The sequence below is a fragment of the Lissotriton vulgaris genome, chromosome 1_2 (assembly GCF_964263255.1).
Source record: "Lissotriton vulgaris chromosome 1_2, aLisVul1.2, whole genome shotgun sequence".
NCBI lineage: Eukaryota > Metazoa > Chordata > Amphibia > Caudata > Salamandridae > Lissotriton > Lissotriton vulgaris.
In genome coordinates this window covers 167,984,964-168,003,580 of record NC_141686.1, presented here as the reverse complement: position 1 = coordinate 168,003,580, position 18,617 = coordinate 167,984,964, and the positions used below count along the sequence as shown (strand labels likewise).

Below are 18,617 nucleotides of genomic sequence, written 5' to 3'. Positions count from 1 at the left end.
GAGACCTACTGGCATTGCCAATAATATTTAGCATTAGAATAGAGCAGGACGACAAAAGGAGGTGGAATTCTTTGCACTGAAACTCTTTCCATGCCCTAGTAGCTACTAGACTCTCTAGATTCTTCGAGAGCAATCTGTTGAGCAGTATTGGACTGGGCATTATGAGCCACACGCTGAGCTTTATCAAGGGTTAGGCATTATTTGACAAGGTGAATCTGGCTCCTAGTTTGCGTCTTTCGAGCCTGTAGACCTACGCTATTCAAGGTAACAAGGTCACATTAACATCTAATCTGTCAGTGCACAGGGAAGGTCCCTTTAGCAGCAGAAAAGACTAGGACAAATCTTTGGGGCAAAGAAGTTCCTTGGTTGCTAAGTTTTATGAGGGTCTGCAGGGATACTGTTAACTGAAGAAAATTCAAGTGATGCGTTGGCCAATCAAATTATGAACTGCCTTATAAAAAACGTATTGCTTTGAAAATCTAACTGAAGTATATTTCTCTACAGTGTATTTTATATTGTGTTTTATGGTTGATCGAAAATCACAATTAAAAAAGCCTGGAGTAAAGGAGTCAAGATTCGACTCTCCTTCGTTAGAGCACCATGGGGAGCGGTGAAGAAAGGTGATGCTGGAAAAGACACACAAGTTGCCTTCATGATGTGAGTCGTAGTTGTTGGTTACTATAAAACAACATCTTGCAGCTTTTCCTATCTGCACTTTAGCAAGGTGCTGCCATCTGGGCTGCTGAAGCAAAGAGTCTGCAAATGTTTCTGCTGGATAATATAAATCCACTTTCACAAATATTTCTTGGGATATTTCGAACCTAAGCATTTGAACGCAATCCCACTCATACAGCATTGCTACATTATTCCTAATAACCAGGACAATTACACCATATCCTTGCCAATTCTTCTAAACTGTTATTCCTGGGCCAGTGCCAGAATACCATCATCCTCCACCAGCATTCTCATATTACAGTGCTTTTAGGTGCCACTGAAATGCACCACATTGTTTCCTGTCCCCATCACAGCGTTATTCCCTTACACCGGCCTGCTCCATGTCTCCGGAGAAACGTAAACTTCCTTTCATGGCTTTATATGGTGAAAAGTGATGCAAATTGCTCTCCCCTTCCTCATCTTTTGACGTGGACAGGTGTTCCGGGCTCCTCCTTCTACTCCTAGACATCTCCTGAAAAATAGAAAGGTATCCATCAAACAAGGGAGGTGCCAGCCATCAAGCAAGGGAGGTGCCAGCCATCACACAAGGGAGGTGCCAGCCATCAAACAAGGGAGGTGCCAGCCATCAAACAAGGGAGGTGCCAGCCATCAAACAAGGGAGGTGCCAGCCATCAAACAAGGGAGGTGCCAGCCATCAAACAAGGGAGGTGCCAGCCATCAAACAAGGGAGGTGCCACCCATCAAACAAGGGAGGTGCCACCCATCAAACAAGGGAGGTGCCACCCATCAAACAAGGGAGGTGCCAGCCATCACACAAGGGAGGTGCCAGCCATCAAACAAGGGAGGTGCCAGCCATCAAACAAGGGAGGTGTCAGCTATCACACAAGGGAGGTGCCAGCCATCAAACAAGGGAGGTGCCAGCCATCAAACAAGGGAGGTGCCAGCCATCAAACAAGGGAGGTGCCACCCATCAAACAAGGGAGGTGCCAGCCATCGCACAAGGGAGGTGCCAGCCATCTAACAAGGGAGGTGCCAGCCATCAAACAAGGGAGGTGCCAGCCATCAAACAAGGGAGGTGCCAGCCATCAAACAAGGGAGGTGCCAGCCATCACACAAGGGAGGTGCCAGCCATCAAACAAGGGAGGTGCCACCCATCAAACAAGGGAGGTGCCAGCCATCAAACAAGGGAAGTGCCAGCCATCAAACAAGGGAGGTGCCAGCCATCAAACAAGGAAGGTGCCACCCATCAAACAAGGAAGGTGCCACCCATCAAACAAGGGAGGTGCCACCCATCAAACAAGGGAGGTGCCACCCATCAAGCAAGGGAGGTGCCAGCCATCAAACAAGGGAGGTGCCAGCCATCAAACAAGGGAGGTGCCAGCCATCAAACAAGGGAGGTGCCAGCCATCAAACAAGGGAGATGCCAGCCATCAAACAAGGGAGGTGCCACCCATCAAACAAGGGAGGTGCCACCCATCAAACAAGGGAGGTGCCACCCATCAAGCAAGGGAGGTGCCAGCCATCAAATAAGGGAGGTGCCAGCCATCAAATAAGGGAGGTGCCAGCCATCAAACAAGGGAGGTGCCAGCCATCAAACAAGGGAGGTGCCAGCCATCAAACAAGGGAGGTGCCAGCCATCAAACAAGGGAGATGCCAGCCATCAAACAAGGGAGGTGCCACCCATCAAACAAGGGAGGTGCCACCCATCAAACAAGGGAGGTGCCAGCCATCAAACAAGGGAGGTGCCAGCCATCAAACAAGGGAGGTGCCAGCCATCACACAAGGGAGGTGCCAGCCATCAAACAAGGGAGGTGCCAGCCATCAAACAAGGGAGGTGCCAGCCATCACACAAGGGAGGTGCCAGCCATCAAACAAGGGAGGTGCCAGCCATCAAACAAGGGAGGTGTCAGCTATCACACAAGGGAGGTGCCAGCCATCAAACAAGGGAGGTGCCAGCCATCAAACAAGGGAGGTGCCAGCCATCAAACAAGGGAGGTGCCACCCATCAAACAAGGGAGGTGCCAGCCATCGCACAAGGGAGGTGCCAGCCATCTAACAAGGGAGGTGCCAGCCATCAAACAAGGGAGGTGCCAGCCATCACACAAGGGAGGTGCCAGCCATCAAACAAGGGAGGTGCCACCCATCAAACAAGGGAGGTGCCAGCCATCAAACAAGGGAAGTGTCAGCCATCAAACAAGGGAGGTGCCAGCCATCAAACAAGGAAGGTGCCACCCATCAAACAAGGAAGGTGCCACCCATCAAACAAGGGAGGTGCCACCCATCAAGCAAGGGAGGTGCCAGCTATCAAATAAGGGAGGTGACAGCCATCAAACAAGGGAGGTGCCAGCCATCAAACAAGGGAGGTGCCAGCCATCAAACAAGGGAGGTGCCAGCCATCAAACAAGGGAGGTGCCAGCCATCAAACAAGGGAGATGCCAGCCATCAAACAAGGGAAATGCCACCCATCAAACAAGGGAGGTGCCACCCATCAAACAAGGGAGGTGCCACCCATCAAACAAGGGAGGTGCCACCCATCAAACAAGGGAGGTGCCACCCATCAAACAAGGGAGGTGCCACCCATCAAACAAGGGAGGTGCCACCCATCAAACAAGGGAGGTGCCAGCCTTCACATGAGCTTCATAAAATGTTCCCTTCTGTAAAATATCCTACAGCCAGCACTGCGACTACAGCAGCATCCACAACCAGCCTGCAACTCTACACCACCCACCACAGCCAGATCTCCTAAGTCCAACACAACCTACTCTCCAACACTATCCCCCACACTCACACCAAAAGCAGCTATCATCTCATACAAGGGTACATACAACATGTCCAAGCCCACAGCAGGAGCCCTCGTGCCTTTGTTCCCAGCCACCACTGCAATACCGTCCCATAGAGCATGATCCGCTGTAGGTCATCATTCCAGATGGACTCGAATACACATCTGCCATACCAAACACCTATGCAGTAACCTCAGATAACATGCATGCACCGTTCCCCACAATCAGAGCGCGTAACCCCTCCCCCACTCCACAGCCAGCACCCCCACAACATTCACTCCACCAAGAAGCACCTCACTGTCACCCAGAGCACATAGTCCTGCAGCATCCCCACCGATAGCGGTGTCGCTCAGTATCCTCAAAGTGCCACAGTGTGCTGCATCATTATGGCGGTTAGTCATGCTAGACGAGGCCCCATCTCTGCCACTTACAATCTCAGGCTCCATCTCCTGGGGGAAGCGCACACTGCCCCGTGAAGCACTACTCTTAGAAATGTGATGCCTGTCCAGCTCCTTGGGCACAGAATGGGACCTATTGCTCTGTCTTCTGTCCTTCAGCATCTCCTGAAAGAAAACCATGGTTATATCGCAGTCTCAACAACATATCATTGCCCCACATAGTCCATGCCGCTGACCCATCCCTTCCAGTCATCATTTTCTTTAAATTTTTATTTCAGAGACCAATACAAATCAACCCACGCAATACCAGTACATTTGATACATAATGCATTCTGTTTTGCATTCTAGTAATACACATTACACCACTACCACTATTTTACGTCACAATCCTAAACTGGCCCATGCACTTTTGTCCTTTTTTAAGTCTTCTGTCAAATAAGATATTGTTCATCTGCAGAAAAATGTACAGCAAATGTTCAACTGGTGTGGGGCTACCGTAGGGCCAGATGTACAAAAGCCATTTTGCAATTTGAAAACCGGCTATTTATAAAATCGTAGATTTTGCAACTACAAATCTTTTTTTCATATTTTCTAAACCCATTTTATGAGTCAGAAAAGCTTTTCTGACTCCCAAAATGGGTTTGCCAACCATTCCGAGCGACATGACTTGCGAGTTACAGTGGTATGTATCAATGGTTTGAGACCACTTTATGGGACCTGTCTGTTAGTATATTGGGCCCATAGTGCCTAAACTGCTCAACAGTCCAATTCTGATATAGTAAGTTAATATGAATGGACATTTCTATATTACTTAAGTGATATTTCCCATTCATCTTTCTCAATAGTTTGTTAATAGTAGACAAACTGGTTTTGCATAAGATTCTCTTCTGTACGTGATAGAAAATCTCTCACAAATCCATGTACAATTTTTGTGATTTTTGGCAAAGCCACAAACATGTCTGAAGTTTTCATTCCTTTTCATAAGCCATGCTCTTTTCGGGTTCAGGTCATGATATCAGCATTCTAAATTTTAAAATTTGCAGACACTGAAAACATTAGGATTTTGGAATATCACACTGAGCCAGAGTTTGTGAAAAAGATGTTCATTCTGATTTACAGTCCAACCCTGCAGGAGAAATCAGCCACTTCACGACACTTGTATATTTGGTAAGAAATCCTGGCAAATTGTGGGCAGAGTCCTCAGAAGCCTAAACATCTCCTTTCATGTTAAGCATCTATCCCTCAGTATCTTAAAGGACATTTTCTTAATAATGGCGAAATGTGTATTAAAAGCAAAGTAGAGCCTTCATTAATTCATAAATACATAAACATCTAATGTGAAGAGTCTCAACAAAAACCCTCAAGGGATCACGCCTTCATTAAGATTTAGGGTGTCCCGCTTTGAGGGATCTACTAGGTTCGGCCCCACAGATATTTGAGATTTTGGTAGCCCAGACTATATGTGCAAAGATCTCCTGACCTATCCCTAGCAAGCCTTACCCAGAGGACCATACACAATCTTTCCAGACACTGCTACCGCAGACCAGCATAAAATTGGATGGATGTCAACTAAGCAGAGATTCTTCACAGACTACCAATACTAGTCTTGAAAGCCATACATGGCTTCTTCCAAACGGTCTCTCTTGATTCATGAGCCAACATATCTCAACTTGTGCCTTGCATTCAGTCCAGGGGCTTAGCTATCAGTCGTTCAGCAAGGAGGTGTGAGGGGGCCAAGGGTGAAGATGTGTATTGCCTGCGGTTTATTTAACAGGACTTTTCAGAAAGTTTCTTCACCAGTACCTTACTGGAACTTGGCATTCTGTGTTTATTCTGTGGGGCTGCAGGAGGTGTCAAGAAGCAAGGGTGAGCCTTGAAGAGAAAAAATGGGGAAACATGTTATTAATGATAACATTTGTCGAAAGAAAGAAGAGGCATGGTAGAAGAAATGACAAAAGGTTTGAAGAAGAAAAATGATGCAAAGAAAGAGGAGGGTTGAAAAGAAAGGCACTATAGGGGAAAAAGATAAAGGGACAATATGATATGTTGAGTGAGATGGCATACCTGGAAAGGGCATGGAGAAAAATAGAATGAGATGAGTTATGGAGGTGGATAGCATAAAGGAGAAATGGAGGACAGAGAGGAAAGGCAGGAAAAAGGACAATGTCATAGGAAGTAGTGAGAGGAAAAGGCGAGAGAAGGGCACAGTAAGGAAGGATTAAAGAGAAATAAGAAAACAAGCATAAGGGAATAGGGAGGAGATAGAAAAGGGGCAGAAGGTATGATGTCAGAAAGAACAGATTACGTAGATGAGAGAGAAGTGAAGACATGATATGGACATGAAAGAGAGGAAAGGGTCGAGAGATGACAGGGAGAGTACAGGGAGGCTTTGAGAAAGAGATGGGTAGCATATAGTTAGAAGAGAGAAGTAGGGGAAGAGAAATACAACTCTAGACTGTTGAGGTGGAAGTTTAGGTGGATAGTATAATGACCCTGATGCCTATCAACATCAGGCGTTGTTTGCTCTTATTTGAGACATTAACCTGGCTTGACAGGATTGGCGTATACTGGTTTTTATAATTCTCCCACATTGTGGCATGAGGCAGTGTTTACACTATTGCAGCCATGCATCCTGGCTGATGGGGCTGTAGAAGACTGTCTTCTTTTGGGCATGGATGGCGCCTCTTCAGATGGGATAAAGGTTTCCGGGCTTTCCTATGCATGTGTTAGGCCGGCTAATTGGATCCTCACATTGCTCGTATGGCCTGTAGGTCAAGCCCAGATAATCATGACACTTGCAATGTAATATTGTTTGTAGCAGAGATTTTCTATTTAATACACCGGTTCCGCTTCATGCTCATTTTATGACTATTCCTTGCTCCTGGTGTGTTGTTTGTCTTGCACAGGTTTACTCGATGTGTGCAGTATCTTATATACCTTTGACAAGTATAGTTCCCCCCCCCCTACTTTGGTGCTTGGATCTGTTGGGTGCCTTTGTTGTTTCTGAGGGTGGCCTATTCTTTGTCATCCTAGTTGCGTGCCGCTAACCAGTGGCCTTTTTGTTTTGGCGCCAATCTTAATTTCACCACATTTTCCATGACTTCAGTTAGGTGGCCTTGCATTTGTGGGGCTTGGTTATTTTCTATGGTGCTCTTGGGCTCTAAGGGCATTTATGGTGTTGGATTCTTCCTGGTGCCTCTGGTGCTCCTTTAGCAGCTGACTGTATCTGAATCAGTGCCTTGTGTGTGTGTTCCCCTCTGTGCCCTTGTTGTGTTTTCATAGGTAGGTCCTTTTTGACACAGAGTTCTTGCCCTTCTTTTGTTTATTTGAGAGAGTATCTGCAACTCTCAGCAGTGGTGAGATGTTTTTATAGGTGAGTGCTACCAGTTATTTTTCTGTGGTATGCCTTTTGAACTGATAGGTGTGGCTGGCCGGCTGTAGATTGGAAGTTTGGGACCAGACTACGTTGGGCCTGAACTCCTCACTGTTTTTAAGTTTTTCTGTGCTGAGCATGTTCTGGGACATCCCTGGCCACATCTGGCACCACTTTAATGTTAATGTTTTGCTCTGACCCTGTGTCATGAAATTGCTGCCTCTTATTTCAGAGAGCTACATCGGGCATCTGGGTTGAGTTTCTGCCTCTCGGTCAGTCGGTTGAGGTTTATGTCCTGCTAGCACTTTGTTCCTGTGCCTTGTTAAGGGTCTCTTTGTTGGTTCAATGTTAGGATCTGTTTGCCTCCCATGTCTAACTGTCAAGCGCTATATTAGAATAGCCTTCATTTTCTCTTGTATCAGCCCTTTGGGTCTACAGGTATGCTTGCCTGACTTCGCCCTGATGTGTCCAGCTCTGGTGTACACTTTGGTTTGGTATTGCCCAAGCCTACCTTTGGATGTCCTGGTGCTCTACTGCCAATTGGTTCCTGTGTATTCTTCGCGGTCGGTTCACTCATTAGTTGTTGGTATAACTGTCTGAAAGAGCCAATTTAAATGGTTTTCATGATGACTGTGTTTCTTTGGACCTTTCCGACTTCTTCATGTTTCTCTTAGGAGATCATGGAGGCACTGTGCTTTTTCAGGATCAGCAGGTCTGTGGCTCTTGCACCTTTACGGTGGTTTCGGGTACTGTACTGTCTCTTGTACTGGTTCATGTTAACCAGATTGGCCTGTTCCAGCTGGGTAGGCTAGGGCTCTTTGATTTTGGTTTAGCCCAAGATTGCATATGTTCATGCAGACTAATGGCAGATCCCTGCCAGTTGACTTATAAAGCTCAGCAGTCTTTTCTGATGCCTTGTATGACCTGCTGGTCATTTTTTGGATCGTTTCAGACTTGTGCCTTCTGTTGTTAATACAATGAGTTTTTAGTAGCACCAATATAGGTTTCCGAGTGGTCTCTGCATTTCCTGCAGCCTGGTCTCTGTTGGGTGATGCTGTACACCAAACTGACGTCTATGGGCCTCCCTCCCATTTCATGGTTTTAGATTTTTGACTTGCGTTGTTGGTTATGTTATGTGTATTTGTAAAACTCACTATCACTCATGAGGATATCCTGGGCGCTGAACAGGTGTGTGCCTAGGCTTGCCTATGGCAGGTTGGTTAATTGAAAAGCCAGGTCTTCTGCTTCTTGCAGAATGCAAGAAGAGAGAAGGAGGCTCCGAAGTGGAATGGGAGGTCGTTCCATATTTCTTCTTGTTTCATAGTCTTGTGGTTGGTCCCTGGGTTGCCGGTGGATATCAAATTCTTTGAGTTACTTTCCTGCTTTTCCCACTTATTTAGTATTTAGCTTCTGTAGGTGGAACCTGTCAGGGGGCCTTTCGTAGTTGGCTGCCATTCTCTTGGTCTCCGTTTATGGTGCATCTCTGGTTACAACTCTTGGCCCTGCATCATGTACAGTTACCACAGTCTACTTTGACTGTGTTGAGTGCATAGTACCGATGTGGGGGTGGCATATTTTCTGTAGGTCCATTGTGGCTTCCCTGTAGGGATGTTTTGTGCACTTCAGAGATCAGGGACCTGGTACCTGCCTGTGTTGTCTTGTGTCAGTCACTGTATTCTTGCATGGCTGCTTAGGCTGGGCGATTGGTCCTGTGGGGTGCTCTGCTCCAGTTGGGGAGACTGTTTTGGCTTCATGATATTTCAGCTGGTCACTGCCTACTGTAGATTATGGATCCTCCTAAGAAGATCTTGGGATGGGTACATGCCTCTCCTTGGTGTCATGCACTTTTGATTCCCCCTTGGGCCCGAAGAGAGCAGACACGTGTGCAGGTGTCCACTGACCTTTCGTTCGAGGCCTCCTACACCCGCAGGCACCTGCCTGCGCCTCATCCCTGATGGTCTAGTGGTAGATCATCTCTGGTCTGCTGTTGGACTACCCTCTGTCTTTTTTTCAGCTTTTTGTGCTTTTCTCACTGTTTTCTTCTGCCTTTACTACTATTTTCCCTCATACCTGGTGAGGAAAAATAGTGGTAGAGCGTCACTGCTCTGGTAGTGGTAGAGTGTTACTGCTCTGCTGCTTGACTACTTTCTGTCTCTTTGTTTTTCTGTTTTTTTCCTGCTTTTTCTGAATTTTCTTTCCGTCCCATTCACCTTTCTTGCATTTTTTTCCTCTATTTTCTCTTGTGCACTTTGCTGAAGTTACCCCTTCGCCTGAGATCCCCGGCAGCCTACCCCCCTTCACTTCCACTTTCCCGCTCCCCACGTTTTCCACTTCACAGCTGTCCAGCCCCCGCACACTGCTTAACGGTAGCCGCTGTGTAGTGAAGGTGACCTTTCAGTGGACTGCTCCCTTCCTTGCACAGCTCCGCCTGGTAGCTGCAGCCCCCAAGCTCCCTGCTGCTGATCTACTGACCCTCAGGTCTGTGGGTCGACGCCCTCCTCTACCCGAAGACACTCGCCTGCACCTCATCCCCGGTGGTCTAGTAGTAGAGTGTCAGTGCTCTGCTTCTGGACAGCCCTCTGCCTCTCTCTTTTTCTTCTGCTTTTTTCCAGCTTTTTCTACCTTTTCTTTCTGTCCTTTTCACCCTTCTTGCACTTTTTCCTCTTGTGTCCTTTGCCACGCTTGCCCCTGCTGCTGCATTTCCCGTGGTCCTGCCCCTAACCAGTTCCACTTTCCCGCTCCCTGCCTCCCAGCTGTCTAGCCTCCCCTGCACACTCTTTATGGCAGCCGTGCAGCAGGCGCGCCTGAGCCACGCCAAAGAAAAGCCCGTCTGCACCTGGACTGCACCCAGCACCACAAATCCTAGTCCTCAGACCTTCTTTGATATATCGCCAGTACCCTCCTCGCCCTCGACTCCGGACTCCTTGCCACCTGCCACCTTGCTTCATCCGAGGAGCACCCAAGGACCCATCTCCTGCCGAAAGTGCAGCTGCACCTTGTCCCACCATGGCGCACCGCCGCACTCCGGCTCTTCATGCCACCCAACTGACCAACAGAGGACCTGACAGGCTCAGCTGTATCCTCCTCAACGTGCACTCTCTCCACATACACGCCACAGAAATATGGGACCTCCTCGACTCCATCTCTCCAGACATCCCCTTCCTCATGGAAACCTGGACAAACGCTGGCCCGGACATCGCCACAGCCATCCACGATTACCGCAAGGACCACACCAACTGACCAGGAGGAGGCATCGTCCACAAAAACGCCCTCCACCTGACCACCCACTCGGACGACTCAAGAACAACAAAGGAACACCTCCACTTCCAGATCCAGACCAACTCCAACACCAACCCTCCACGGCTCACTCGTCTACAGACCACCTGGCCCCCGCCCACCCTTCACCGAAGCAGTCATCAACATCATCACCCCACAGGCTCTCGCATCCACCGATTAGATTCTACTTGCTGACTTCAACTTTCACATGGACATGCCCAATGACCAGAACACTGCATCCTTTCTGAAGAACCTCGCAATGTAGGACTCAAGCATCTAGTCACTGTTCCAACCCACGCAGCAGGATACACGCTCAAGCCCATCTTCTCCACCAGCGGAAATGTCAACTACAACCACACCACCAAACTCCTCTGGACCGACCACCACTGCATGCTCTTCACCTTCACCAAACCCAACGTACATCAATGCCTTCAACACCCCCACACGGCCATAGCTGGAACAAGGTCACTGAAGAACAGCTCATCGCCTCCCTCAGCACTAACACATCGCTGACGTCAATACTGCAGCACGCAACCTCCACCGATCGATCTCCAACTACGCCGACACTCTGGCACCCCTCAAGAAGGTTCACAACAAGAAACACTTCAAGAAAGCCAGCTAGTTTACTCCCACCCTCCACGAGTTCAGATGCACCTGCAGACGACTAGCAAAGAAATGAAGGAACAACAAATCCCCGGAAACCCACACAACCTTCAAAGCCGCAATCACCGCACACCACCTTCTCCTCAAAACCACAAAGAAAAAGGCCCTCCAGGACAGAACAAACGCTAACGCATGCAACAGTAAAGAACTCTTCGCCATCGTTAAGGAGCTTGCCAGGCCCAACAGCAAGACCATGGAAGTCCCATCCTCCCAAGACTCGGTGATTTCTTACACCACAAGATCAGGCAGCTCTATGACAGCTTCGACACCCAAGACCCTCCCACCAAGCCTGACACCACAGCACCCAACCACGCGGCATCCCAACAGATCCTGATCAAAAGGACACCACTCACCACAGACGACATTCTCAAGACCATGAAGAGCATCCACTCCAGAGCCCCCTCCCATACCCGCACCACATCTTCCATGGAGCAGGCACCACCATCGCCTCTGTGCTTCGCCACACCATAAACTGCTCCATCAAGATTGCCACCTTCCCCGAGGACTGGAAACACGCCGAGATCAACGCTCTGCTAAAGAAACCATCCGCCGACCCAACAGACGTCAAAAACTTCAGACCCATCTCCCTGCTCCCCTTCCAAGCCAAGGTGATCGAGAAGGCCATCAATGCCCAACTCTCTGAGTACATAGAAGCAAACCACGTCCTGGACATCTCCCAATCCACTTCAGAAGCAGCCATAGCACCGTGACAGCACTTCTCGCCGCCATCGCCGAAATGCGCTCCCTCCTTGACCGGGGCGAAACTGAAACACTCATCCTTCTGAACCTCTCGACCACCTTCTAAACTGTTTCTCACTGCACCCTAATCACGAAACTCCACAATGCTGGCATCCGCGACAAAGCTCTGGACAGGATCTGCTCCATCCACACTGGTCAAACACAGCGAGTCAGACTACCCCTGTTCCTCTCCGAACCCATGGAGATCAGCTGCGGAGTTCTCCAGGGCTCCTCCCTTAGCTCCACCCTCTTCAATGTCTATATGGTCCCCTCTCGCTGCTATTGTCATATGGATACTTCATTACATATATTGCGTTAAGTTAGCATGAGTGTATTACATGTTTAAACAGCCGCTTTGCCTTCGGCTTCAGTTTTGCACACGACACGTACTTGTTGTTGTAGCTTTCACCCTAGAAGCGGTGAGGTGCTTTATTTGAGAATAATATGTTATTCCTATGCTATCAGCGTTGCCTCGTACACTTGGTACAACTGTCTGCACACTGAGAGCTGCACACTCTAAGATTAACCTAACACAAGGTTGCTGGGAAGTCTGATCCTCGCACCACGTTAGACATTAGACATAACACAAATAATGTTGATGCCAACATTTTGGGCTCTACGCGGGTTTAAGATAGAGTTACACGGAATGAACGTAGACACTTGGTGCTGCGCAGGAAGAGAGCTGGTAGCTGCTGATGTGAACTGCTCCTACTGACATTGAGAGGTATGGGGCCGCCCTGCTAAAGCCCGAATGAGACCTTCTTAGATATAAAATAATATGCTAGATAGGGTGCGCGAAATATAGGTGCTAGAGATTTCTATAGGTTTTGCATTATATCATGCTAGCACCTTTTGCTTACTATGGATTAGTGACTATGCTGCTGACTATGGTTTTTATAATCTGCATTTTGGTATTATACAAGATACTGCGTTTGAGAACTTTGCATTGAATAATAAATATTTCAAACTTGCACTTGTGTTCTTTGACTCTCAGTTTTGGTTTGAAATGATTATATAACGAAAGAGTGTTCATGTGTTCCACGACTCCTGAGGTATTCTAAAGATCATGTTCTGGTTTGTCTAATACATGTATCATTCCATAATGATCCATGAGACACTGTAGCTAGCTAGGTAACGAGATTTCTGACACTGAGATGAGTTTTGGATCATCCTAACTCACTGAGGTTCTAGATCTCTATGCACAGTTCTGTGGGAGAACGGAAACCCTGCTACATGGCGCCCAACGTATTGGTTGGCCGGATTTCATGACACTCGAGTAGTATATCATTCAAACCTTAACACCTTCATACCCGTTTCCGGTAAACGGTGGTGTCGGAAAAACCTACCTATTTTTGAAATAGGTCTTTTCAAGCTTGAATTCTTCTGTAAACGGTTTCTTTGAATTACTACCCAGTTGTGCTACAAACTGTTCTTTGTCTCTTTTCACTTCCTTTGCTACCATGGCCGTGGAAATTGCGCAGCATAGCCGCATCGCGGTTCGCGACCACTTGCGGACATACAATGTCCCTGTGGACGGCTTGGCTGTGGTTCTAGTGGTGAGTGCGGAACATGCGTACCCGTACGAATTATTTTATTCCTGGGTAACATTTCCGGCTGTGGACGCTAATTCGGGCGTCTTCCATTCATACACTGCCTCGGCAGTACCGGCGGCTTATGCTCCGTACAGGGCACTGGAAGTACCTATTGACGCTTGGCAGCACGGTGTTTGGTTTGGTGGCGCCCTACCCCATTCTTTGAACGCTCCGAGGTTAGGTCCTTTATCCATTCCGGGCACAAATTGGCCCGCGTTGGGTGGATTTACTCCTCATCCTAATCGCGCCACGTGTAACGTAGCCGACCTGAGGCGTCTACATGAGGTCTCGGTTGGAGTGATTAGAGCGCTTGTACATTACATTAGTCGTAATATTCAAGGCGCAGCCCCCGCAGGTGCGCAGCTTCGAGCAGAACAGGCTGGTTTGAAAATCAGTCCTGTCTTGGTGAATTCCGTTATGGGCAGAAAGCCAGATAGTACGGATGAATTTCCTTACTGGCTTGCCGAGAAATTCGACCAGTTAGAGGCTGTGTTTCCTAATACGACTCCGAGTGAAAAACACCGGATTCTTACGCTTAGTTTACCGAAGGAAATAGCCCCGGAACTTGCTGACTGTGAGACATGGGGTAAGACATTTGCAGCGGTTTACTCGAGGTGCTTTGGCACACCTTCAGTTTCGAACCTGTCTGCAATCCTCAAACGTGTTCAGGGTGATCACGGACCTGAGTCGGCGGTTGAGTTGGGTATGCGCCTGAACGGTTCATTTGAGACAGTTTGCGGTATTATCCTTGCCAATGTAAAAGGGGATGCAGTGAACTTTCAGGTGGCCAATGGTCTGGCGTTAGTACCCGATGCCGAGAAACCCCGTCAGCTGGCAAGAATTATTGTGGCGGCTTATAAAATGGTTGGCCGCAATTCTAAGGGTGCGAAGGTTTTTCTTGAAAAAGAAAAGAAGCAGCCCCAGGGGCAGTCTTCGGAAACGGGTGGACAGCCCAAGTCCAAAAAACAAACTTGGCCTAAAAAGCAGAATAAGGGTAAGCAACAACAACAACAGACACAGGTCTCTAGTCCGACACCTTCACAACCTGCGCAGTCAGAGCGAGTTTATGAATTGCGCGATCGCGCTACGATTAAATCGCCTGACAGATATCAGGCATCTGACCAACGCTCTCCTCGTTCCTTTCAGGACTCATCGGCTCCGTCAACCGGTGGTGGAGGGGGCGGCAGGGGCAGGGGTGGTCAGCAAGGACGTGGCCAGCCCCGCACGCGAAGTGAAGGGGACCAGCGGGACGACTCTACGCCAAAGAGACCTCAGTTTGCCAAGAAGAAAGTCGCAGCCTTAACGGCGCATCGATATGCCCCAGATAGTGAGAACGCGGCTTCGGAATCTGACGTGGGCTCTGACCTTGCTGGACAGCGCGGCGGAGATTACCATAGTGAGAGAGGCCCTCCGTCCACTGTTGAAGGTGACAGCGACTGACACTTATGTTGTAATCGAAACAGCTGATACACATGTTGCTCCCCCTGAAAGACTTTTTGAAATTGTCCTGTTAATTGAAGGTGACATGCAGCGAACTGTAAAAGGGGTATTCTGGGAAAACCTTTCAGATACGTATGACATTTTGCTTTCGGAGGCTGACTGGCCCCCACCTTTTGTTCTCGCAGCTCCGCGAGGGGAGGAGGTTATCCTCCCCAGTTTCGCGCACACTGTACCGAGAGTGGAAGCGCTGCATTTTGCAGAAGAGTGGGCTCTGGCGCTTGCGCCGGCTGTGTACCGAAATCAGTGTGGCTGGGATAAATTGTCCCCTAGCCATGAGATTCCTTTACGGTCACAGCCTCAGCCACAACCCCAGTACCCCATACGGCGTGAAGCTAAAGCTTCGGTCGCGGCTATCCTTGAACAATTGGAATATCAAGGTGTAAATGAAACATGTGTGTCACCAATGAATAATCCCCTTTTTACTGTTAACAAGCCGGACGGCTCATATCGTCTGGTTTTGGATTACCGGCATTTGAACTCGCATTGCCGTAACTGTGCAGTACAGAATACTCACGGCTCTGCCCTAGTGAATAGTCTTGAGCGTAAACGGTTCAAAACCACGCTTGACATTTCCAATGGTTTTTATGCACATAGATTAGATGGTCTCAGTTCCCAATGGACCAGTTTTACATGCGGCGGCGTACAAAAAATGTTTAAACGACTCCCAATGGGATATAAAAATAGTCCTGGAGTGTTTTCCGCCCGCATTGTCTCTCTTTTGGAGAGTTTCGATCCAGTTGCATGTTCGTATGTGGATGACATTTATCTCACAGACGACGAGCTTTGGGTGCATCTGTGTCGAGTAAACAGCATAATTTGTAACTTTGCAGACATGGGTTACAAGTTTAACTTTGCAAAATCACACATTGCTGAGTACACGGTGTTGTTTCTAGGTTATGAACTTAACCATGAAGGAAAGGGGTTAGCTCCTCACTTCCTGGAGAAGTGTGCGCAGTTGCGCTCTCCGACAACGCTGAAAAAATTACAGTCTTTACTGGGTTTTTTGAATTTCGGGAGGACATACATTCCGGAATATGCCCAGCGTATCAAGCCTTTATATGCCTTGGTACAACCATCTTTTTCCAAATCATGCTGGCTGCCTGAGCATTCAGCCATTCTGCAATCTTTGCAGGCTGATTTGCTCACTTCTGACTACTTACAGACCCGTGATAACCAGACTAACCTGGTGATAAGAATTATCCCTGGGACGGTGGGTTTCACGTACCTGACTTTTAATGAGGGGGATACTGTACCTATTGCTTACAAGTCACACTTGTACACTTCGGCTGAACTGCGTTTTTCCACTGTGGAGAAAGTTTTAACGGCTGTGCAGATGGCAATTCTTAAAGAACGTGCCCTGTCGCAGGGAAAGCGCATGTTGGTTGTTACCCCGTGTCCTGCATTGGAGGCGGTCACGAAAGCCAGTGTACCTAATTCTAAAGCTTTGCACCCTCGGTGGATTCAGTGGGCTACATCCTTGACATCTCAGGATGTCACGTTTATTTTTGACGCCGCTTTACGGTCGCAGGAGTATTTACAGTATGAATTTGTTCATCCTGCTCCTTTAGCAATGCGGCCGTTGGAGGATTTCCATTGTATCATTTACACGGATGGTTCGGCGCAGGTTGCGCATGGCTCTAAACATGCCTACGTTTCCGCTTGCGCCATTGTGGTCGGTGCAATGGTGAACGATGAGTTCAAGTCCAGTGTCGTGCACACGCAGACGCTTGGAGACTGCACCGCACAATTAGCAGAGCTCCGTGCTCTTATGCTCGCATTGAAGTACGCAGATCCTAGTGTGACGACTCTAATCGTAAGTGATTCTTACTACTGTGTCCAGTCTTACAATGAGAACTTGTTCTTTTGGATTCAGAATGATTTTCGTGATTCCAAAGGTAGTACAATAAAACATAAAATGATCTGGGTCCGAGTGGCGGAACTTAAAGAGAAATTGCCACTCGTGTTTGTGATTCATACTCTCGGCCACCAGCGCGTGGGAGTCCACGCTGTTGGCAATTCGCTTGCTGATGAGGCAGCGAAATCTGCGGTATCAAAATATTTAGTTGCAGCGGTCACGAGGTCCAAGAGCAAAATAGATGACGACATCTTGGCGGCTGTTGCTGCCACATCGAAGGGAGGTAAATATCCTGCGGGGTTCCCTTCGAAATACACATACCACTTAAGTCCCGATAAGGTTCCTTATGTGAAAATTCCTGAAGTTGGAGAGCGTCTGATTCCCAACTCGGATCGCAGGGCTTCTCTGATTACAGCGGCTCATGAAGGTGTGGCGTCTGCGCATGCGGGCGTCTCAGCCACTGTATCACAGCTACAACAGAGGTTCTGGTGGCGGGGACTGTACAAACAGACGCGCGATTATGTCCTTATGTGTGACATTTGTCAGCAGATTAAGCCTTCTACTGCTGCGCGTCCGCCTCAGACAAAGTTGTACATCTCTAATAAACCGCTTGGTTGTGTTTATTTGGATCACTGCGGTCCTTTCTCTTCTGATACTGCGTATAAATACATCTTAGTAGCAGTCGACTCATGCACACGCTTTGTGTGGTTATGGCCGCATCGCAGCGCTGATTCACGAACTGTCATTAAGGATTTGCGTGTCTTTGTGGGAATCTTTGCTTGTGGTGCTTTCCATTCGGACCAGGGTCCGGCTTTCGCCTCTAAGGCGTATAAGGATGCTATGGTTTCGTTGGGAGTACAGGTGAAGTTTTCAAGCCCCTACAGGCCTGAGGGCAATTCTGTGGTAGAAAGAATGAACCGCGACTTAAAGCAATCTTTGACAGCCCGAGTTATAGGCACTGGTAGAAACTGGCTGACCCACCTCTATGGCGTGCAGCGTGCGCTTAATAATCTCCCTAGAAGGTCTCTGGGTGGGCGGACCCCATACGAAATGCTCTTTGGTATCAAGATGTATGTCCCTGACCTTGATGGTGCAGACTGCCAGGCCCAGGCCGCGGCCTTTGACGTAGATGAACATTGCAATGTTTTACAGGATCTACAAAAGACCAGAGACAGTCTTGCAAAGGAACACTTGCCCTCCACGTCGGATGATGCGTTGCAGATCCCGGTAGTTGGCTGGCTACCCCAGGTTGGAGAACTGGTTCGAGAGAAGATCGATAACAAGAAAGAGTTTGGTCCCTCATTTAGAACGCCGGTTCGAGTCCTTGGAGTGAAGGGCACAAGAACAGTCATTTTACCACCACTTCCAGGTCGTAAAGAAAACAGATTTATTTCTATTGACAATGTCAAGACACACAGGGTGGCCGATTCTTCATAGCATGACACCGGCTACATCCTGTCCTTCCATGGTGAGGAACTCTGTGCTGGCTATTACATCTGGTGCAGATCAGGAGGTGTCCCTCGAGATGCCTGCTATGTCAAATCCTTTATTAAATACTATTCCTATTACTAACATTGATGAGCTGACCTATGCAGAACCTGCTGAGTTATCTATGTCCGATATACAAGCTCGTTTGGCTAACCAGTCCAGATTCTCTTTTGACTCTGATTCGGAACTTTCAAAGAAACCATCGACTATTGCAAAATATGCCACGTTGTTTAAAAAACATTTTTTAATTCCACCTTGGACCTACGTTTGGCTGATACT

The 18,617-nt window shown here is 48.2% G+C and overlaps 1 protein-coding gene across 1 annotated transcript in view; it reads right to left on the bottom strand.

The window, feature by feature from the left end:
- LOC147734766 (uncharacterized) overlaps positions 1–18,617 on the bottom strand; it is a 225,695-nt gene that overhangs the window by 64,351 nt on the left and 142,727 nt on the right. The window contains exons 12-13 of the mRNA XM_086953045.1: positions 3,887–4,018; positions 1,043–1,186 (exon numbers count right to left, since the gene is read on the bottom strand). Of these exons, the coding sequence (XP_086809171.1) occupies positions 1,043–1,186; positions 3,887–4,018 (276 nt within the window). The remainder of the gene's footprint in view (positions 1–1,042; positions 1,187–3,886; positions 4,019–18,617) is intronic.